We start from the raw sequence: 22,691 nt of genomic DNA on the forward strand, positions 1-22,691 counted from the left end.
CACAGTATGCAGGCAGATGCCCCAAATGTGCTAAATTTGCATTTAAAGATCTCTCTGTCACTTCTCGGTTTATGTCCTTGCAAATGCTTGATGACCTCCTTGGAACCAGTCTTTCTTGTGATGCCATACCATGTCACTTTATGCAAAGACCCTGAATGCAGAGCAAATGTCATCGATGGGATGTGAACCTTCAAATCCTCAGCCAACACCTGACTGAACAGAGGGATTCCCAGCCATAAACAGCATAGGTTATATTTGTTTTAAATCACAAATGATATAACGCTGCCACTGGCTTTCCATGCACAGGAATACCAAACTTGGATATGACTCCAAAATAGGGTTTTCCACTAAATAGGGTCTTTGCCCACTTGGTCCAGCATTATGGGTGACTAACAGCATTGTGGGTGAGTATCTAAAGGCTAACGTCATTTTGGATGAGCTGCATTACCAAGAAATATGGGGGTACACAGATCTCCCAGATATTCCTACACTGCACCATGACAATTCAGCAAGTCCCTTTTACCTTGTTTTTTTTGGGGGGGGTGGAAGAAGGGGCAGGGAGGGGGTTGCTGTGGTTTTGTTTGGTTTGGTTATTTTTTTCCCCAATTGTTTGAAGCAAGCCTTGAGAAACATCGGTTTCAGGAAGGCTGACACACTGTCAGCAGTTCTGTGGGTTTTATTTTTTACTTTCTGCTAATTGCAGCGGGGGGTTTTCACTGATTATCATCAGTGGCACAGTTATAATGCCTATGTCAGTAAGCGTATTATCCACGCGCCTAATGAAGTGAGCTGAGATTTACCATCTGTGGTCACAGTTCGTTGCACTTGTGAAGCTGGATACCTATAGCCAGGTCGTGAACGCAGCACAGGAACCTGGATGAACGCACTTCCATCAGAGATTTCTGGAGAGCCAGCAGTGGCAGAGCCCATTCACCATCACCACGTGGCTGGTCTCCTGCTGGATTTCTCTCCTGCTCACCCACAATGTACCAACAGCTGAGGGTTTCACCTTCAGGTGAAAACTTAGCAATGTCAGAATGTGTGGCATGAAGCCACAACCCAAAGCACAGCTCCGTGGGCACAGCATAGCACCTGTGCCCCTTACCCTTTCTTGTTCTCACTGGGTGTCAGCAGAAAGTAATTTTGAGAATTTCTTCTGTCATTGAGCACATCTCCCATTTTATCAGCTAAGGGAATTACTCTTGATTCAGACAAGAGACACAAGCTAGTTCTCATGCGCTTCTCATCTCTTATTGCCCAGTCCATCCCAGACTGTAGGGAGATCTTCCAGACCTGGGCACACCGAGTCAAGCCAGCGTGACACAATCAGTATGGCTGCCTTGCTCCAAGCAGTAGTTGGTCGATAGGATCCTGGACCATGCACTGTTTTCCAACAGTGTGAAACTTCCCTTTCATGCCTTTCCATTACCTCTACGCTTTCCTGTGAATTATTATCATATCTGCAGTGCGTTTCCCAACCGCTCCTCAAGCGCAATCTCTCTTTCCCAAGAGCACTTCTTAATGGCAGAACTTGGGCTGTGTGGGCATGGGAGGCACTGACACATCTCCCATCTGTCAGACTTTCTCCAGCCATTGCTGGGAACTCCTTCAAAGGCAAGGCTGAGAGATATCAATCCTTACAGGATATCCTCAAGAAGGGCAAGATGCGCATCTAGGCTTGGGACCCCACGTCCAAAGAAGATGGATCTCCCAAGAGCAGTACTCAGCTGTCCCCATCAACTCCTTTCCCCACTCTTTCCTGGTATGGTCTCCATGAGTTGAGAATCAGTTCTCTGGCTTCTCCAGAAAAAGACTCCTCTTTTCACACGTGCCTCCAAGCCTCCCAAACTCCTCAGTGGTTTCCCTGACGTAACGAAATTGAGATCAGCCTTGGAAGCCCATGGAGCAGCTTGTTGATTGGAAGATTTCCAGGTTTGGTTCCAAAGACTTGTAAAATGTACCAGAAAGTTTTTAAGATCTGATGAGCCCTCCGGGCTTTGCTGTTCCACAGATTCCCTGAGCCACCTTGGGAAAACCACTTCCTCCATCTGTACCTAGTGGAAGCAAAGAGCAGCTTCCTCAGTCCCGTCTTTTCCCATCAGAGAGAAAACCTGTGGCCTAAAACTGAACTTTTACATCCCTCTGAGAATGTTGAAACCCCGATGCAGATAGCACAACCACGTGGCTTCCCCCCACAGCTAGGAATCCAGCTCCACCTGATCTCAGCAGATTTGGCTCCCCCAGAGTCAGATATTCATCCCCTAAACATCCCCAGAGCCCTTTCCAGAGCCAGGGCTGTGAGCCCCGTCAGCATCTTGGAGAAGTGGCAGCCCTGTGGCAGGGCAAAGTGTTACCATGTAGGTAAAGAAGAGCAAATTCAAGGCACCTGTGAAGCCTGGAGCCTGACCCCTATGGTCTCAGTTAGTCACAGACTCTTTTCTGGTTTTCCTCCTGTGCAGGTGGGGCAGACTGAGGGACTGACGCTTTCCCAGCTAGCCAGCCAGCACTGGGGTTTGGGATCAGGCTGCATCTCTCCAGCCTTGCATGTTATCCAGAAAACAACAAAGCTGGGAACACATCGTGGATGACATTCACACAGGGATTGGCCCCACCTGAGAACACTCTTGGGACCAGACGCCCCGTGCCAACACAGTGCACATGAGACATTCCCCCCTCAGGTGGGACATAAATCCCTTGGGGTTCCTACCTGCCCACCTACTGCCCTGTGCTCACACAAGATACGGACACATGCAACCCAAACTCCACGTCCTGTGGCTGCAAAGCCTCACGTATGGGGATACGTGTGGCTCCACTGCACCACGCAGGAGGGAAACGTGTCTGACCTCATCCCACTCTGCCCTCACACAGACAGGGACCCCCGTGACCCTGCCATCCCAAGTCCTCCATGCAGGCAGGGACACGAGCAGTCCCAACCTCCCCACGCAGGTGAGTGCTCCAAGCAGAACAGGGCAGTAGCCCTAACCCCTTGGTTCTCCCATATGGAAAGGGCCACGCAGCCCCACCTCACCATTCCCCAAGAAGGAAAGGGTGTTCCTGGAGTTCAAGGAGGTGGGGACCCACGGCCCCATCCCACCCTGTCCATCAAGCCGGCACAGAACGTGTGGCCCAACCCTTCCCATGCACCACACAAGCGGGGACACGCACAGTCCCCATCACGCAGCACCCTCAATGCAAGAAGAGACAGGAGCAGCACAACCCCTTGACCCCGCCACACCCCGCAGGCAGCCGCAAGCCTCGGCTCCCCCCGTGCAGAGGGGACAGGAGTATCCCGGCTCACGGATCAGCAGAGCTCCGATCCCCGCACCGCACACGCGTGTTCCTCCCCGGTTCCGCCACCACCGCAGCCCCCACGCAGGCGCGTCACGCGTAGAACCGATCCGCAGCCCTCCGCGCAGGCAGCGACCACCAGCACCCCCCGGTCCCCCGCGCAGGGGACGACAGGAGCGCGGCACTCACCCGCCCGGCGGTGCGGAGGGCAGTGCTGCGGGGCGGGCCGTGCCGGCATTTACATAGGGCTCGGCGCCCGCCGCCGCCTATAAGAGCGGGGCGCGGGCCGGTGCCTCCCGAGAGCCGCCGCCGCCGCCGCCAGCAGGTAGGTTGCTGGAAAGCCACGCCGCCCCGCCCCGCCCGAGCCCCGCTGCCCGCCGGGGAGCCCCGATGCGGCCCCGGCCCTTCTCGAGCTCCGAGGAGCCGGCGCTCCCCGCGCGGCTGTGTGGGTCCCGCCTTGGTGAGCGTGAGGAGGAAAGGGCGAATCGCCGTCCTAAATTTAGTTCTTATCTCGTTTTGACCCTCTTCCGAAGGTGGCAAAATAAAGAATGTCTCCACCCCCGAGCTGCAGCGCTAATTGCTCGGTGTCCGAAGGTGAGGGATGGCCCTCGGAAGTTTTAGTGGGAAATACCGATTTGCAGCCCTCAGCAGCCCGATCTAGGATTGCTGCTGACTGCCGCGAGGTTTGGGCTGGACTTCCAGCCTTACACGTTCTATGGCAGGAAAATGTGATTTCTGTCCCTGGAAAGTGCTAAGGTTTCAACATCCTGCCTCCCTAGCGCTTCTCCCTTGCCAGTACAGAATATTTTAAAAACAGATAAACGTGTTTTCTAAATGTTAATTTCTTCTGAATAACTGAACTCTTCCTTGAGGACGTCTTTCAACTTCTTGTCTCTGTACACAGACAGAGGAAATGATGGGGGCTCTGGGGCTGCATGCGTGCTTCTGCATTGGAGGATGCTTTCCAAAGTGCAGCAGCTTCTGTTTCTTCTGCCCTGAGCTGCAGGTCCCAGTTTTCCACTTTCAAGCTGTGAAAATGACAAGTAATTTGTCTCCTGTGCAGGGATTCAAGCAGGAATTGAGGTTGGGCTGGCAGCAATAGAAAGCACTGTTTCCCTGAGAACTCCCCCAAAAACTACTCTTACAAGCGTAGAGGAAATGCAGGAATCCTTTGATACTGCGTGAAGGTTAAAAATGGATTAAAATGGAAACATTTTTCATGTTACTGGAGTTTTAGTTCTTACTTGCTGCTTGTAGTCTGATCATTTTAATTTGCAAAGGGTTGCGTTTTGGTGGATGCGGTCAGGGAAAGCATTCCTTTCCTCCAGACACCTTTTGGGGTCAGGTCAAAGACAATGGGGAGAGTGACATTCAAGCAATCAAGACTTGACTAAATTAGTCTAAATGAGTTGTTTATTCCTGCTCTTACAGCCTCTTGGACCGTCTGTGGGCACTTTGCTGCAACCCTGCGACTGGACTTGAACCTAATATTGGAACTCAGTTACAGCTCCTCCTTGTCAGGTAATCCTAGTGCAATGGTGCTGCAAGGCTGGCCATCTCTATGCTTAGCTGTCCAGGGAAATATGTTGGAATAGTTACAGCGAAACAACGCAAGCTGAGCTTTATAAGTGTGCTTGATGGCTTTGTTACGCTGGAACTGAGCGTCCAGATGAGAGCTGGAGCGGTCGTGCTGCAGGCAATCTCCCTGCAAAACCAAGTGTCTGTTAAATTGCTTGCTGTAATGGTCTCTGTTTCTTGACAGAGAGGAAACAAAATGTTGCTTTTATGGATTAAGAAATGAATTCAGCTGCCCCCAAGAAATTGATTTAAGATCTTTACTGTAATTTCCTTCCACTTCTGGGGATTTCAGACTCACACTTCAGTGGCTGAATTGCTTTGAGTTGGATCTTACCTAAAAATGTGATAATTATTGTTTTCAGAAAATAAGAAAAAAATCAACTCTCCCAATGCAAGGACAGGATGAAATTATATTTGATCATGAGTCATATTAGCTCTGGCATTCCCTGACTTCTGAAGACTTCCCGGGGTAGTTACATACAGAGATGATATTAAATAAGGGAAATGAAGGGACGAAGCATGTAATCGGTTTTGGTAGAAAAGATCTAATCCAGAAATGGGGGAAGTTCTGTAATTGCTAGGACTGAAGCGTTAATGGGAGTCGAAAGTAATCAATGGGAATCGCACAGATCCTCTGCTCTTGGTCTCATGTAGCTCAGTCTGCTACACCCTGAGGTTCCTGATGCTTACATGCTCCAGAGCCTTGTGTTCTTGGACCCATAGCCCAGGAGCGTACTTTGCAGTTCCTGGGAAAAGCCTCTGAGGAGAGGGGGTGGAAATGGAGGTGGTGGTTTGCTCTGCTTGGTGTTTGGTGCTGGGATAATTCTGCTTCTGTGAAGTCAACATTCTTGGTGAATCCTCGTCATTTTGGAGGAAGGCTGCACATGCCAGTGCAGAGGAGCAGTGCCTGCTGGCTTGCAGGCTTCCTAGAAGGGCACATAGCAAAGCTGAACGTCCTGGCTGCATCAGCTGGAGGGAAAGACCCAGCTCTGCCTGGGGAGAAGCTGCTCAGCAGGTTTCTGGGCTTGGGCTGCTCCCCACAGACAGCAGTTGTGGTTCCTCACACTGCCACAAACCCCTTGGGCTGGCTAAGCGCTGAGCCAGGCACCTCCTCTCCACCGCTGAGGGCTTTGGGTGCTCCTCTGCCAGGCAGTATTTCACTGGGCTTATTTCCTTGCAGTGTCACACTTCCTTGTCCCTCCGGAACAAGGAATTGAAGCCACCCTTCTGCAGCTGGTGCTTCTGGAACTGAGCTGGAACTGGTGACGACAGACTGGAGAAGCCAACGAGGCAGCCTGGGCCTGTGCTACGACCACCTCTCTCACCATCTCCTGGAGGTGCAGAATGACTCTCTTTGATGGCGTCTACCCCTTCTACCCGCAGCAGAGGAAGAGCTTTGTGTTCGATGTCAGCACCATCATTGTGGTTATCGTCTTCCTGACGCTGGCTTCCACCTTCCTGCTCATCATCCCGGGCATCCGTGGACGGGCGGTGCGTGATCCTTCTCCCAGGGATAAGCATCCATTCTCCGTATTCTGGATGCCAGGGTGACCCCGGCTGGCTCAGGGTGAGGCAGGAGGAAAGCCTGGGGCTGTTCTCTGTGCCTGACATCCCATCTCTCTCCACACAGAGACTGTACTGGATGGTCCGTGTTCTCTTCAGCTTGATGGTGGGAGTAGTGATTGTTGGTAAGTGCTGTAGCCCCTCCAAGGGCAGTTCTGAGAGTAAGATATGGCCCTGGGGCAGGGTCTGGGTCCAGTATGAGTGATGGCTTGGCAGGAGCTGGTTCCCCTACCCCTGCTATGCAAAGCAGCAATGCAGCTCTCAGGTGGGCTCCCTTACCATTTGAACCATATTATCATAAAATCATTACGGTTGGAAAAATCACTAGGCTCATCTAGTCCAACCATCAACCCATCCCCACCATGCCCCCTAACCATGTCACATCTTCATGGTTCCTGAACACTTCCAGGGATGGTGACTCCACCGCCTCCCTGGACAGCATGTTCCAGTGCAGTACCACTCTTTCAGAGAAGAAATTTTTCCCAATATCCAACCTGAACCTCCCCTGGTGCAATGTGAGACCATCAGCTCTCATTCCATCACTGTTACCTGGGAGAAGAGGCTGACCAACACTTCACCACAACCTCCTTTCAGGGAGTTGTGGGGAGCGATATGGTCTCCCCTGAGCCATCCCAGCTCCCTCAGCTGCTCCCCATAACACTTGTGCTCCAAAGCCTTCACAACTCTGGGGGTTGAGGGTCCCAACACTGAGCATAGCACTGGAGGTGCAGCCTCACCAGTGCTGGCTACAGGGGGATGATCGCCTTCCTGCTCCTGCTGGCTGCACTATTTCTGACGCAAGCCAGAATGCTGTTGACCTTCTTGGCCACCTGGGCACACTGCTGGCTCATGTTCAGCTGAGGGTCAAACAACAGCCTCAGATCCTTTCCTCTACACGGCTTGCCAGTCACTTTGCCCCAAGCCTGTAGCAATACCTGGGGTCATTATGGCCAAACACAGGACCCGACCTTTGGTCTTGTAGCTCATTCCATTGGCCTCAGCCCATCGATGCAGCCTGTCCAGATCCCTCTGTAGGGCCTGCCTGCACCTAGGCAGATCTACAGTTTCTCCCAGCTTGGTGTCATCTGCAAACTTACTGAGGGTACACTCAGTCCCCTCACCCAGGTCACTAATAAAGATATTAAACAAGGTTGACCCCGATACTGATCCCAACACAAGGGCTGTGAGCACTTGATGTGCCCATGTGCACTTCTGAGTATTTGCCTGTTCTAATGGCACTGAGGAGCCCCACGTTTCTCCAGCTGCACAGCCCAATGCCAAGGGAGCATGGATAAGGAGCTTGGACAGCAGCCAGACAAATTTAGAGCCTTGCAGTGATGGAGAGAGAGTAAGACAAAACAAAATATAGTCAGCATGGAAGTAGGGGGTAGAGACTTTCCAAGGCGGGAGACGAAGGAGGGAATTTGATTGGGCAGAGAGCAGGAAATCTTCTGAAATTAATGGGACTAATACTTGGAAACAGCAAGGTCCAGACTGTGGGCATCTCAAATTTGGACAGAGCTGCAGGGTGTACGAGTAGCAGTTGCAGGGAGAGGAGGAAAGATGATGGGCGGGGAGAGCAACCAGTCCTGACCCTAAATCAAGGAAACTCTCCAGGAGCCCTCCAAGGGAAGGTTTTAAAGGCCAGGGCAGATAACAAACAAAAAGCCACTTGGAGCAAGATGGTGAGGCGCAACCTAAATGACGACCACTAGGTCAACTCGAGGATAGAAGTACATAGCCAGACTGTGACTGGCCACAGCACTCTGCTGCCTGACGCATGGCTTGCAGGGCCTGGTCTGACTGCAGTGGTCACCCTCTGCTCAGAAATATCCAGGCACTGGGTGATGCTACCAGAAGTGCCAGGCTGCAGCTGATGGAAGGGTGGGGACAGCAGCTTGCTCCACAGCCTGAGCCAGTTCAGCCCTTGCTCAGCCCTGGAGAACCATCCAGCACTGCTCTCTGGACAAGGATGCAGCCAAGTGCTGCTTGGATACACAAGAGGAATTGATTGTTTTAAAGCCAGCGTCAGGATTTCTGTCCAGAGGCAGAAGGGCACACAGTGCTGCAGCCAGGAAATGTCCCCGTGAAGCTGCTGCCGGATCAGTGCTCTCACAAGTTGACCCAGCTTACCTTCAGGCAGATTTGAAAGGTCTTGTTCAGCCTGAGGTTCAGTCCTCACCTTTAATTTCAGCTCACATAATTGCCAGAAAATTGAGTCCATCACAAAGTGAAAGTGTTTCAGAAAAGAAACTTTTTTTTTCATAAAAACATATAGCAGAAAGGATTCCAATTCTTCCTTCTCTCCCACTGACCATCCTGCTCCACCATTTCTATTTGACAAAAAATCCAGTGAATTTTTATTATTCACTAACAGTGTGATCAGCTGCTTAACAGGGAGCTTAACAATGGCAATGAAACTCACCCTGCTGCTGAAGCTGAGGAATGGGCTCATTTCTGAGCCTGGTCCCCCAGGGCCGCGGTGCTTGCCATGGTGGGGAGCGCGTGGGGAAGCGCTGAAGAGGATGGCCGGAACGGATTCAGGCTGTGGGGATCGGAGCTCCCCGCCTGCGGGACCAAGGGAGTGGATGCTGAGCAAGAGGAGGAGAAGAGCTGTGCCAGGGCGTGGGGCTGGTTGTGGCACGTCTTTGTGGCTGAGTCATCTCTCCTGCCCTTCTTACATTCCCTGGTGGTGTCGCAGTGGGAATGCAGCAGCTCGTGCTTGCCCCGGGTCCACCCTGAGCTCAGTAAAGCCCTGGAGCAACCCCTCTTTAACCCTAATCAAACTTTCTCTGGCAGTTGTCCAGTTCACGGGGGACTGGGAGAGCGGCTGGGTGACAGCCAACACCTCCTACAAATCCTTCAGCCTCGCCGTGGTGAACGCGGACATCGGGCTGCACGTCGGCCTGGCAGGGGTGAACATCACACTGGTGGGTGAGTGCCATGTCCCTTTCTCTTCAGCCCCAGCTCTGCAGAGACCATGGCTGTAGGGGGTCTCCAAGAGCTTTTTCGATGGCCTTGTTTTTACTGGAGGCTTCTGAACAGCCTCTTGTCGTCAAGATGCTCCTGGCTGTCAGAGCCCATTCTATTGGGACGCAGCAGGACCTTAGTCCTCTTCCTCTGGCAGGAAACCCAGTGAATCAGGTCAACGAGACCATCAACTACAACGAGCACTTTGCCTGGAGCTTCGATGCAGACTACGACCACAGCTACAGCGAAGGCCTGGAGAAGGGGCTGCCCAGCCCCATCCTCTACGTGGCGGAGAAGTTCACCACACACAGCCCCTGCAACGTGCACAGGCAGTACCGCATCTCCAGCCACTACGCATCGGCCAGTCTCTGGTGAGGCCTTGGGTTGAGGTGGTGAGCGGTGGGTGGCGATTGCAAGTTGCTATAAGGAGAGCCATGTGTGTGGAGGGGGCTCTCTGAGGTCCGCTTTCAGACCGCTGTCCCTGTGCACGGAGCAAGAGCTCCTGGACCACAGCTGAAGGCCTCCCTTGTAACCTGGCTCCTGAGGCAAGTTCAGAGCTACTTCAAACAGCTTGAATCTACTTCTACAGGTGTCTCGGTCCCATGTGCTGCTCTCTGTGGTCTGCCCTGCACCACACTTAGGTGGGCAGGGCGCTGAGATGGTGTAGATGTGCAATCTGTGCTTTTGCTTTCTGGACATAGCAGTATGAGCGTTGCACATCTCCCTGCTTAGCCTGGGAGACCAGGGATCACTCCAGCCTGCCCACAGAGTTTTTTAACCTCATGCAGTGCAACCAAGAGCCCAGATCTCTCTTCCCACCTGGAAATCCTCATGTAGAGCATCCTAGTCAGTGGCACTTGCACATCTTGTCCATTGGTCTTCTCTTGTCTCTAGGGTGGCCTTTTGCACTTGGCTCATCTCCAACATGCTCTTCTCCATGCCTGTCTTAGTCTATGGAGGGTACATGATCCTGATCACAGGGGCCTTCATGATCTTCTCACTGCTCTCCTTCTCCACTGTGAGGAACTCCCTGGTGTGCCCAATCCAGTTTGGGACCACATCCCTGCAGATAGGCTATGGGGGATCTTTCTGGCTCACACTAGCAGTTGGTAAGTACATCAAGCTACTTTAGGTCCACCGCTATGACCCCTGGGTGTGCAAGAGCCCCAGGGCTTTCTCTTCACCACTGGAGGTGAGGAGCTTGGGACTGCAGCCCTGTTTAGGCTTACCCTGTGTCTTGACACAGCGGCTCCCAGCAGAGATACAGAGAGGGCTGGCAGAACTGGGAGAAGCATCACTGTCTTGAGGGTGATGGAGAGATTTTTAGCTCCTGAGTTGCAGCAGAAGAATTGGGGATCAATTGGCTGAGTTTTAAGACCTGTTCTTGGATTTTATGGTGGTCGACACAGCAGCTGAAACCACCTCATAGAGTAGAAGGCCATCTTCTGTAAGAGAGGGTGTCCCTTGGTTCGAGGCCATTGGAGTATGGATATGGGGTGGGAAATGTGCTGACATTTACAGGATTGCTCACGGAGAGCATGTTGTTTTCCAGGCTTGCTCTGTTTTGTGGCTGGGATCACTGTTGTTGCACTGCACTACTTCAACTCTGACCTACTGAAAACTTTCTTTGATCTCCATGTGGACAAAGCAGAGGACTATCGAGAGATGACTGAAGTGTATGTCAACCTTCGGTTCATGAACAGTACTCTGTCTCCTCCTCAACCCTCCAAACTTACCCCTGATGACATCTAGAAGAAAAGTTTTCCTACTCCTTACCTGAAGGCGGGCCTAAGAACACAGAGCACAGACCCTTCCTGATGTCTCTTGAGACTCGTCTATCCATCTAGGGGACTTTGAAGAGTGCATAAGTCCACGTTAGGATGAGAACTTGCTCAGAACTGCCTTTGCCATCCCTGATTGTCCTCTCTAGGACAAGGACAACTTTGCAGTGAGCCAGCAGGCTGCAGGCAGTATAGCTCAGACCTCCAGCAACCTGAGCTGCACACTCACCTGGCTGAGGAGTAACCCCCACTCCTGCTCTATGCCCTGCCACAGCTTGGTGCAGGGGGTTTCTGATGGCCAGTTCCCATACCAGTGGGTGAGATTTCCCATAGTGATTTCTCTTTGAGGATGCTCACTACTCCAATAGCCAGCAATCAAACACGCTTAGTCTTTCTTTTCCCAAGCACTGACGTCTAGTGTAGACCTTCAGATGTTCCTAGGAAAGCCAGGCACAGACCCAAACTCCCTCAGGCTGGATGCTGTGTGAGCCAGAGTAAAAAAGATGGCTACAGAATTAAAGATTAAGTAAACATACTGAGGAGCTTGCCAGGGGGAATGTGGTGATGTGATTATTTTCACTTTCAGACTTGGGTTTTATTCGATAAGAATTGTAGCCTAACACGGGCCAAAAAGATGTCATGGGAAAGACGGGAGAGAGAAGAGTGCAATTACACCCGTTCTCTTGGATGGGCTCTATTCAAGTGGAGCACACTTGGGCTGGCTGTGCTTGTCACAAAATGCAGCCTTGAGTCCCACCAGTGGCATCCTTCCATGGGGTGGCTGCCCTGACGGAGGCACCCCCAGAAAGGATCAGATTCAGCATGAATAAATGATGCCTTTGAGAAACTTTGGGGTTGTGTGGCCCCTGGGCTGTACTGCTGCAGGTCCTGCCTCTTCCACCCATTGCTGAACCCGGTTTCCCGGCTGAGCCAAGATGCTGTTGGACAGTGAGACACAAAGTAATTGCCAGCAAAGCCTTGGCTCTCAGCCCAGTCTTTCTGATCCCATGCTACGCAGACCTGGCCTGTTGGACAGAGGGAATCTGGCCAGACAGCCTGTGCCAGTAAACTGAGCAAGCACCACAAAATGTGCCTGGGGCTCTGCGAGGATCATGGTCCTCATGCCCAAAGGCACACAGTACCCCGGGACATGTGGCCACTGCACCACTTGGCAGGCACCAGAGCTGCCCACTGACCTGCTGCCAGGATGGGCTGCAAATGGGGACACAGCGGGAAAGGCAGAGATTTACGAGGGCTGAATTTTCGTTCAATGGATAGAAGGCTTCTGTTTCACCTTGGATCTTTAGGCTGAAGCATCTCCTAGTAGCTGCCATAGGGCATCTACTTCCTAGCTGAAGTTTTGAAAACTCAAGGAGTTCCATTCTGACATATTTCTAAATGCCTTAAGGTCCTTGTTGAAGTGCTTTCCGTCTGGAGAGGGATGGGATGAGTTACCGTGCCTGAGCACCCCTTCCCTGAGGGTGCTGCACAATGGTCTTCCCTCTGCTGGTCTGGGGATTCTCTCATCAAGACCTCCTCATGTCCAGGGCCACTCCAACCTTCCCATATCCTGGTTGATTATTTGCTTGGAGATTCTCTGATACTCTACTTACCATTTGCCCCTACTGCCTCGAGCTAATTAGCCACTGTCAGATGTCCTGTGAGGCCACAACAACGCTGTCACTTCTTCCCTTTCCTATGATCATCATGTCAAAGGATCAGCATATCCCCAGCCTATCAGCACTCAGAGGGATTCTTTTAATGACACGCAAGAGAAAGATCAGGTCCAGCTTTCTTTATTGAGACAGAAGGGACAGTAAGTGAGTATAAAACAGAAAAATGTTGTTGCAAAGCCTGCACAGATTTAAAGGGATGCAAACCTGAAATACACACCCTGCATGACCAAGGTACCTGCTAGCCACCAGCAGCCAGGAGGAGTTGGCCGCATCCACTGTGGGTCTGTAGGATTACATATTTGCATGCTCCGTAACAAGTGGGCAGCTAAGCAGCATGAAACCAGGTACTTCTAGGTACTCTCCTCCTGCAAACTGTTTACAGACAGTGACGGGGGAACCGGGGCATGCACTTCCATCCCCTCTTCCTCCTCTCCTTCCCACCCACCAAAACATTTTATCTTCCTTTCAGAAGGCCACAAGAGTCTTGGTAAGTCACATTTTGTGATCTTCAACTGACGTTTTTGCCTTTGACATCTGGTATGTATCTTTCACATCCCGGGAGCCTCCAAGGTTTAGTATCTCTGATATCTGGGAGGTCCCTAGGTATCTCTGGTCTCATAGGTTTGGTATCTCTGACATGCAAGAATTCTGCAAGACTTGGTGCCTCCAACATTTAGGATGCCTCCAAGGTTTGGTACTTCCAACACTGAAGAAATCTCCAAGGTTTGGTACAACCAACATCCCGCTAATACGTGGGATTCCTTGCCAATCCATCCTTCACTCCATACCAAGAGCAGGTGCTGAACACAGGGTACTTTAGTGCCCACAGCTCTGCTTTCTTCTCCACTGTTGTTGGGAAGAGCATTGTTGGGCAGAGTGGGCTTCTGGCGGACCTTTTGGGGTAAGTGTTCTACTGAGCGTGTAGGGGTTGCTTCTCCTTTGGTTCATACTTATGTGTTTATTATATATATTTGATTTCTCTCCAGTTTCTTTTGGTTTGGCTTCCACATCAAGGAGATCTCCAAGACCATGTTGCTTTTGCCTCACAGGTTGGTGGCTGTCACCTCACAGAGCTCACCCAAGGACACCATCAGTATGTCCTGCTCAGAGGAGCTGGACTCGGCTGGCAGGTGGGACTTGTCCCACCCATCTACTTCTCTCTTTCCCTCGTCCAGGTTGAAAACAAGCTTCAGTTTCTGCGGGCGCACAGAGTTGAGAACAATCACACCCAGCCCCAGCAGCAGGCAGAACAGCCCTGAAACACACAGCATGGAGAGATGCATTGTCCCCAAATGCACTCCAGGCCCATCCAGCCACAAACCTAGGGATGGGGACCAGAGGGGTTAGAAGCCAGTGGGATATGGCATCACATGGGAGGTCAAGGGAAGGGATTATTTCTGTTCCCAGTTTCCTACAGCAGCTCTACAACTGGGCTCTCCAGTACAAAAAGAAGTTAATAAGCTGCGGCAGAGGGCTAGACCGTTAGGTCTAAAGCCCACCATGTATGGGGAATGGTTGGAGGAGGTAGGTTTGTTTAGCCAGGAAAGGAGAAGCCTTCAGGGGGACCTAATTGCCACCTTCTTCCAATGAGTGGAATAGCCGTGGGACATCCCCAAGGGGCGGAAAGGACCATTCATGGTCCTGAAAGGCAAAGGGTTGATGCATGGGTACATCAACTAGAAGCCTGAACAAGGCCCTGGACAACCTGATGAGGCTTTGACATTAATACTGCTGCATGAGAGATCCCAGAAAGTCCTTCCAAACCAAGTCTCTCCCTGATTTTATGACTCGAGACACAGATGATTTTGGTCACTCATATGAGAGCGGATGAAGTACTGCTGAGGTATTATTGCTGCAGGAATGGAGACCAAAAGCCCCAGCTAAGCACTCACCTGTTGTTAATGTCAGCCAAAAAGATCTGCCGTAATCTGTTTCCAGGGAGGCTGGCCCAAACTGGATGGGACACTTTGGGATGTTCCTCACCGTGACGAAAAAGAGCAGTGAGAAAAGCATCAGCACGGCAGTGAGCAGGAGCATGTAGCCGCCATAAAGGAGGACGGTCATGGAGAAGAGCAGGATAGAAATGAGCCAGGTGCATAAGGCCATCCTACGAAAGGATCACAAAACTGAGCTGAAAGCCCTGTACGTGGGCATGTCAGTTCCTGCAGTGGTGAAGAGGGCTCTTCATACCTGGGGACATTCAGCACCAAACTACTTGAGACTCTGATATGTTTACTCTGCACAGCGGGCTCAAGTGGAGACCTCCAAAGGGCCCCTTTCAAATTGTACCTTTCTCTGGCCCTGTAGTCCTTTGTAACTGGCCAGCCCCAGGTGTTTCCTATCTATTCAAAGGGAAAAGGGCAGCCAAGGAGACTTCTGTTGGAAGAATCACACCATGAGCCCTGCCCGCATCTGATTCAGCAGCTGCAGTGAGCACAGCTCTCAGCCTTGCCCTGTGCATAGGGCTTGGGTTTAGCTTACCGGGGAGGTGAGTCTAAGAAATTGTTCTGAATCCAAGAACAATAAGGCAGAATCACTTGAAATCAACGTCCTTGCCTTGAGATAACCAGTTCTCAATGACAGGGAGGTTTGGGCACAGCCTGTTATTTTTCTCGATCATGAAGAAAGAGACAAGGACTGGGCCTGGCTGCTGACACACCTGTGAGGAATGCCAAACCACTCTTCTCCGCAGCATCTTTCTCACAACCTCTGAGACATGTGGAGATGCTCTCAGACCTTTCTACCTACAGCTGAGCAGAAGAACTTACCCCTTGTTCCGCCTTACCACAGCGTAATGGATGCGTAGCGGCTGGAGATGCGGTACTGCCTGTGCACGTTGCAGGGGCTGTGTGTGGTGAACTTCTCCGCCACGTAGAGGATGGGGCTGGGCAGCCCCTTCTCCAGGCCTTCGCTGTAGCTGTGGTCGTAGTCTGCATCGAAGCTCCAGGCAAAGTGCTCGTTGTAGTTGATGGTCTCGTTGACCTGATTCACTGGGTTTCCTGCCAGAGGAAGAGAACTAAGGTCTTCTCCCAGCCTTGGAGGCAACTCCAAGAGTTCCCAGTATGCATGCCCACTACCTGGGTGGACAGTGGCCAAACTTGTGTCCAATTTCTTTGTGTTGTGATACACACTCACCCACCAGTGTGATGTTCACTCCTGCCAGGCCGATGTGCAGCCCAATATCCACATTCACCACGGCATGGCTGAAGGATTTGTAGGAGGTGTTGGCTGTCACCCAGCCGCTCTCCCAGTCCCTGGTGAACTGTATGGCTGTGAAGATAATGGGTTAGCTATGTCCTGGTGAGCAGACCTCTTAGGGACAATGTATGCTGGAAGGACATACTGTGAGTGTCACCAAACAGCATTCCAAAGGCAAGGCCTGGTTTATAAGCAGGATTTTGAGCAGAGAAGCATGGTCCATGCATGTACCTCCCCCAGCACCTACCTACTTCCACAGGAGCCCCATTGGGGATTGTTTCTCCCCATGCTCAGCTCAGTTCCCAGTCCTAGAGGCAATGGGGCTTGTGAACACCATCCAGGCACTGATCTTCTTCTAACTACAGCCAGTTTGTCTGGGTCTCCTGGCAGATAGGAAACCAGTAGTGGTCCACCAACTTTTGGAGAGGAGGTTTCTGAGTGTCTGTGCTTCCTATCATTGCTAATCCAAGAAGCCTTCAGACATAAGATTTGAATTTCAGGTAGTTCTGTGTGGAGCCAAGAGTTGGACTAGATGACCCTTGTGGGTCCCTTCCACCCTGGGATATTTTATGGTTGTCTTGCTGGGCTCAGATCCTGGGCACTGAAGTGGGTTGATCTTCCCTGTGTGCTCATCTTGCAAGATGGACTCAGCTGTTCTGTTCATCCTCCCACCTTGCTCCTCCTTGCTCTCCTTGTCTGTCCTTGCACTCCTTATCCCCACCTGTCTCTGAACACACTGAGACCCCCATACTCACTGAGGACCACTGCTCCAATGAAGAGGCTTGTCACCACCCGCAGGAGCCAGAAGAGCCGCTGCAAGTGGAAAACAGAGTTGGGGATACACTCAGCTTTTGTGACATGGAGCTCAGCTTTGATTAAGTCCCACCAGAAATAGACCCCTCTCTCACTTGGGGAGCAACCCCATGGGCTCCACAGGTGAGTAGGACAGGGGAAGGACCCATGGCTTGGGCATCCCTTCCATGTCATGGGCAGCATGGAGGCTGAGGCAGAGCAAGAAGGTCAGATCATCCCATTCGGGAAAACCGTGCCCATCCCCTTTCCGGGAAGGATATAGACACTCCCTTTAATAGTCCTGAGTTGAAGTTTCCACACTTATCCAAGCCTTATGTGCTTCCATGTGTTGGAAGCTGGCCACAGTTGGAGACAAAAGCAGTTTGGAGGTTTGCTGGGTGGGAAATGCCTTTCCAGCAGGCTCCTGGCAAGCACGAGTGGTGGTGTAGGGCTAGGTAAGTTTGCCAGGCATCCCCAGGGGGCTCAGTAAGTGGTGCTGAGGCATGCACACTGCACACCCTCAGTTTTTTTGGAGATTCAGGAAGGTGGAGCAAGCCCTTTGTGCCTCACCCAGTGAAATCATTCAGGCTAATCTAGCTAGGAGCTTGCCAAGCTCAGATCTGAGCCGATTATAAATTTGGGGTGGTGAAGTCTGGCCTCTCCAGCATGGGAGCTGAGCTGGAGCTCATCGCTGTATCTGAGATCCCTCAGACCCAGAAATCAGCAGGTTCCTGCCCCATAGGCACATTAGCTCCCCAGGCCTGCCGTAAATGCAGGGAAGGAGGTGGCACTCAGGCTCTACCCAACACAGGGCTGAGTTCCCCTAGCCCTCCACTTACCCCTTTGCCCCGGATGCCTGGCAGGATGATGATGGAAGTGACCAGTGCAGAGAGGAAGACGGAGGCAATGATGGCCCAGGTGGTGTCGAAGGGGAAGAAAGCGTTGGTGCCAGGGTAGAAGGGGAAGGAGCCATCCCATAGAGTCATCCTGTTGCTTCAGGGGTGGAAATCAGCACTGAGAGCCTCCAGGAGCACACCACTGATGGATACGTCATCTGCCCATACTTCCTCTGACCCAGTCTGCCCACAGAACCATCTCCTGCTCCTGTCCCAGGGTGTTGGGCACCACCACCAGTGCACATCTCCACGGAAGGTGGAGGTTCTATGGCTTGTGCCAGTCCTTCTGAATGGCCATCCCTCCCTCTTTGGCTCTGTACAGGGGCAAGCACCTCAATCCCTCTCTATGAGCATGACCACCGCAAGCTGAAAGGCCGCTGGGAGCCCTCCCTTCTCCCCAGAGAACATCCAGACTGCAGGGATCTCTGTTACAACGCCTGGATACGCCCTCAGCTTTGATTTGGCCAAGATGCTGCCCAACAACACCCCTATCCGTAAGACACCAGTCAAGCAGAAACCCCTGCACCCCATGCAGTGCCTACCTCTGCTGTGGCCAATGCCGGAGCACCCACTGATCCTCTGGGCCAGCGGCTGCTCTGAGCTGCTGCCTTCACCTTCCCACGCTGCCTCTGGGGCTGTGGGCAAGAAGCCAGCCTGGCATGTTTCTTCCCGAATTTGTATGCTGCGTCCCGCCTCCTCCAACACTGCTGCCAAACCCCAGGACAGGCAGGATGCAAGGAGCGAAGGGATGGCGTGGCATTTTGTGGAGCTGCAGAAGTGAGCAGTCCTGAGGGGCTTTGCCTTTTTTTCCTCCGTTTTTCCCATTAAAAATCCAGCTTTTTTTTTTTTTTTTTTTTGTATGGCAAGAAGACACCAGGGCCGCCAAGCTCCTTGGGAAAGCAGCAAAGGCTTTCAAAGCCCCCATAAATGCCACTGTCCCCATAAAATACATTATCCAGCAGTGCATCCTGGCTGGGGATGGCTACCACCACTGAACATGGACCAGACTCCATCTCCAGGGGAATTTTCCCAGTAAGGTCCCATCCAAACCTTCGGTTACTAGGCAAGGTGACAGTGACACAAAAGTTGGACAGGGGATCAGAAGAGCCCAGAAGATCTCCAGTAGGGATTTATGCCCATCCCCTTGGTGCAGTTAGTGTCCAGGAGTCTCTCTGCCCCATTGGTTGTCTCCATTGCCCCTCAGTGCTGTTCTTGAGCATAGATACTTCATCTGGCATCAAGCTAGGGCTCTGTTAAGGTGGAGACAACCAAAGTCTCCCCACCCAACATCCTGTCATTGGAAGAGGTCTGGGTGGCGGAGGGAAAGACTTCCCATTGTCCAACCCATGTGAAACCCTAATGAGATTTTTCCATCACAGGGTGCCCACCAGATGAGAAAAGATGCATCTCATCTGCTACAGGGCACTGAAGTTGATGGGGATCCAAAGATGGGGGAAAAGACCTGACATCTCAGCACGTGAGACCTGTAAAACAAGTTTGAGTGAGAGGACAGAGCACAGCATGACTTCTCTCCCCTCCCTGTGACTGCTGCCTAGCTCAGGTCCTGACTGGCCTCCATCCTCAGCAGATTCATCCTAGCACTGTCCAGTAGCCTGGTTTGGGGAACAGAGTGATCACACCTCCAACTAGCATCACCCTACAGGTCATATCCCTGCCCACCCACTTCCTGAGGAGTAATCCTGAAGACATAGGGAGCAGCTCTGACCAAACACCCACCTCTTCCACCCCTCCCAGCTCCCGCCAGGTGCACCTACTGCCTGGCCTTACTGGGTTGGGTACTGTCATTGACCAGGGAGAGGAGAAATGCCTCAAATAAATACATCTTAAGGCTTCACTTTCTCTATCTCTCTGATTACATTCCACATTCAGAAGTCTGATAAACTAGGCTCGTTTCCTACTGGCCCCATGAGCTGGGGATGCCCAGTATGTATACAGTAAAGCAAGCCAGCTTGGGTTGCTTCATTGTTCATCTTAGTGCAAAACTCTGGAAACAAGAGCACGATCCTGTGCAGGGCCAGAAGCAGAGCAGGTACAAATGCTCAGACGCACGTCCTTGCCCTGGGAAAAGTCAACCACTGCACCAAGATCTTCCTGAGCAATTATTTTGCTCTGAGAAGCACTAAGCACGAATTGAGGAAAGTGTCAAGGTTAGCAAGTTGGGTGAGGGATGGGGTCAGGAGAAGGCTGTCAGCAAGTGGGATTGCCATAGGGTGCAGCCATCCTCCTAGTGAGAACTGACACAGGAGGGACTTTAACTACGCTGTCAGGAATACTTCATCCAGTAATTGTGTTGAGTATCCAGCATCCTGCTCCTTCCAAGAGCCATCAAAACACTGTAGGAAAGGAATGTGTCACCAATGGAACCTCCAGAGGTGCATGTCAGAAAGTCCATCATGCTTGGGGCTGCCTGATCATCCAAGGCCCAGCCCCATTCAGGCTCTCAGCATGTGCTCTTGGAGCTCCAGATCACAGAAACCTGGTTACTTTCCTTAATATCTCCATCCTTACCCAGAGAATCTATGTCTTACCCCATGGGAACTGCAAACAGTGCTCATATTGAGTAAGGCGTTGCCTTGAAGTAGATTTTACTGTCTCAGCTTGGAGAATCCCTTCCAGGGGTTCAGTCTGATGTCAGAAGAGGGAGTTGACCCTTCTCAAGCTTTTCTAGGTCTTGTTAATGATGTACAGCATGATAATTAGCATTTTCATCCCAGGCTGCAATTTAGAGATAAGCTTTCTCTCTTAATCCCTGTTTTCAGAAGCCTGATTAAAGCAATACCCGTTTTTTCCATTGATGTCCTGTGTCTAACACCTCCACACCATCCTTGAAATTAATGCACAGCACTGTGCTACCCAAACTTGGATGAAGGTCTCTGAAGGTCTCTCTTCTGCTGAAGGCCAATAGCATGCTGTGTAATAGGAAAATATGAATCTCTCTCTCCAAAGCAGTGGAAAGTGCTGAGGGCTGCTCCACTAGGAGCTTTGTTTGTCCTTATTAAGAGAAAGGAACATCCTAAATTCACTTTCAGGAGGGAATCTTGCTCTACAAGCCTCTGCCCGTCACATGAGGAAGAGGCAATTCTGAACTATTGCTTTGATTGGCTTCCCACACTGGCAAAATGTCTCATTCTTGTAGAAGTGACCTAAATACATCTTATAAAAAGCATCAACTATGCAGTAACTTGGCCAGCTCTGCAGCTCCAGTAAGGGCTCAGTACTGGGTGGTGAAGTCAGTAGCAGCTGAGTGAAGGCACTGGTAGAGCAGCTCCCAGAAAGCAGTGATCATCTGCTACGTCATGTTTATCCTACTCATGGTGCTCTATAAACACCAATTTGTCCCTGAATATTTTATTTCCCTTCTTGGTTCTTACCACCACATGTAGGTTAAGTGCGGAATAAATACATAAAAACTGGAAGTGACGTTATGTCAGACCTCTCCTCTCTGTACATCATCACCCTGATGATTTTTGGGTCTGATGCAGGGTCCAGTTGCAGGAAGGCTCTTACCTAGCTCTCTGGGGCTGGTTTTGTCCCTGTCGTTCTAGATCCCTTTCCATCCATTGAAGCCTGAAAGCTCAGGAACAAACGCTGCAAGTGCAGCCCATAGAAAGGTTTCGTGGGTCTGTAGATGGGTGGTTTGTCTTTTATCCTCTCTAGCCTAGAGCAGCAGCACCAGGCACACATACAGCAGGGTCACAGATGGACACAGATGGACCCACATTGCCACCAGGCCATATCAGCATGAGAGGAGGAGCTCTGGAGAAGCATGGGGGATGGCAAAGGTATTTAGGAGCCTAACTTTTTTTTTCCTGACAGCAAGCTGATTTCCTTTCTGCTTCCTTCTCCCCCTACTTCACTGCCCCCCCCCCCCCCCCCCCCCCTTTTTTTTTTTTTTTAAATCTCCCATGCGAGAGATGGCACAAAACAACGCAGAGGAAGGAGCACAGCAACCTGAGGCCCTGGCACTTTTGCTGAGGGTGTAGGAGAGTCAGTCCTATCCAACCAACGGAGCGTGGCTGGGAGCGCTTCACTAACCCTGAACACTAATGACACCAAGTGGTAGCAGTGGACCTTCAACCGTATCAATCTGAGTCTGCTTCTCACCAGGCCGTCCCACAGCTGAAAGGAAACAAATGTCAGCAGAGGACGTGGTTTATCTCCCTCTTATCTTGCTTTGCTTCCTTTTCCCATCTCTGCAGTCATGCCATGGCCACAGGGAAGTCCAGGAGACCTGCCACGGTCACCATGAAGCCATCCATGTTCCGAACTGATGCTGCTGCTGACAGTCTGTGCAGGTTGAGGGCACCCCAGCAACCTCTCAAGTCAGTGACCCCAATTGCAGATCTGCTCATGGCATGCAGAAGCAGCTGGCAGGTTCTGGAGAATGTTGAGTCATGAGAGAGAGCTCCATACAGGAGCATGGGGCAACAAGGGGACAAGTGCAAAGCTGGAAAAAAAAAAAAAAAAAAAAAACCTCAACAGTTTACCAGTTTGTAATTTAAATTGAAGAGGGACTCGAGGCTTCAGCTTGAGTGGCTGCTTGTCAGAATGGGAGAAAGAATGAAACAGCCCAGTGATGGAGCTGCAGGTGCAGCACCAGGCTGTGCAGTCTTCAGCCCCAGAGGTTAAGACTCAGATGGATAAATCCCTGAGTTGACCCTGCTTTGAGCAGGTGGGTAGACTACAAACACGCTCAGACCCAGCAAAACCATGGTCATGGAGACGTGGCAGAGGTCTGTTTAAGCTCTAAAAGCACTAAAGTACATGGTTTTCTCCAGTCTTACACATGACCAGTCTTACACATAGCAGGGATGCATCATCACCATCTCCATCTTTACTCTGAGCCTGCTCAGCACCTGAATCAGTACTCAAACATTTATATTAATAAATTAATTAAGTTAAACTCCCCAAATTGAGTTTGTTTTGCC

General features: G+C 51.4%; 2 protein-coding genes across 2 annotated transcripts; one reads left to right on the plus strand and one right to left on the minus strand.

Annotated features, from left to right (window-relative positions):
* Positions 1 to 6,210: 6,210 nt before the first annotated feature.
* Positions 6,211 to 11,151, plus strand: DUOXA2 (dual oxidase maturation factor 2; the record flags this gene model as incomplete). The annotated part of the gene is made up of 6 exons (XM_079540977.1): positions 6,211 to 6,357; positions 6,497 to 6,554; positions 9,229 to 9,363; positions 9,557 to 9,770; positions 10,294 to 10,508; positions 10,952 to 11,151. 6 exons carry the CDS (start codon positions 6,211 to 6,213, stop codon positions 11,149 to 11,151), a joined length of 969 nt encoding a protein of 322 aa, XP_079397103.1.
* Positions 11,152 to 13,899: 2,748 nt separating this feature from the next.
* Positions 13,900 to 17,832, minus strand: DUOXA1 (dual oxidase maturation factor 1; the record flags this gene model as incomplete). The annotated part of the gene is made up of 6 exons (XM_079540976.1): positions 13,900 to 14,111; positions 14,749 to 14,963; positions 15,642 to 15,855; positions 15,992 to 16,126; positions 16,810 to 16,867; positions 17,686 to 17,832. The coding sequence occupies 6 exons, from the start codon at positions 17,830 to 17,832 to the stop codon at positions 13,900 to 13,902; spliced, it is 981 nt and encodes a 326-aa protein (XP_079397102.1).
* Between the last annotated feature and the right edge of the window lie 4,859 nt (positions 17,833 to 22,691).

The sequence above is a fragment of the Tetrao urogallus genome (assembly GCF_951394365.1).
Source record: "Tetrao urogallus genome assembly, chromosome: 11".
Taxonomy (NCBI): domain Eukaryota; kingdom Metazoa; phylum Chordata; class Aves; order Galliformes; family Phasianidae; genus Tetrao; species Tetrao urogallus.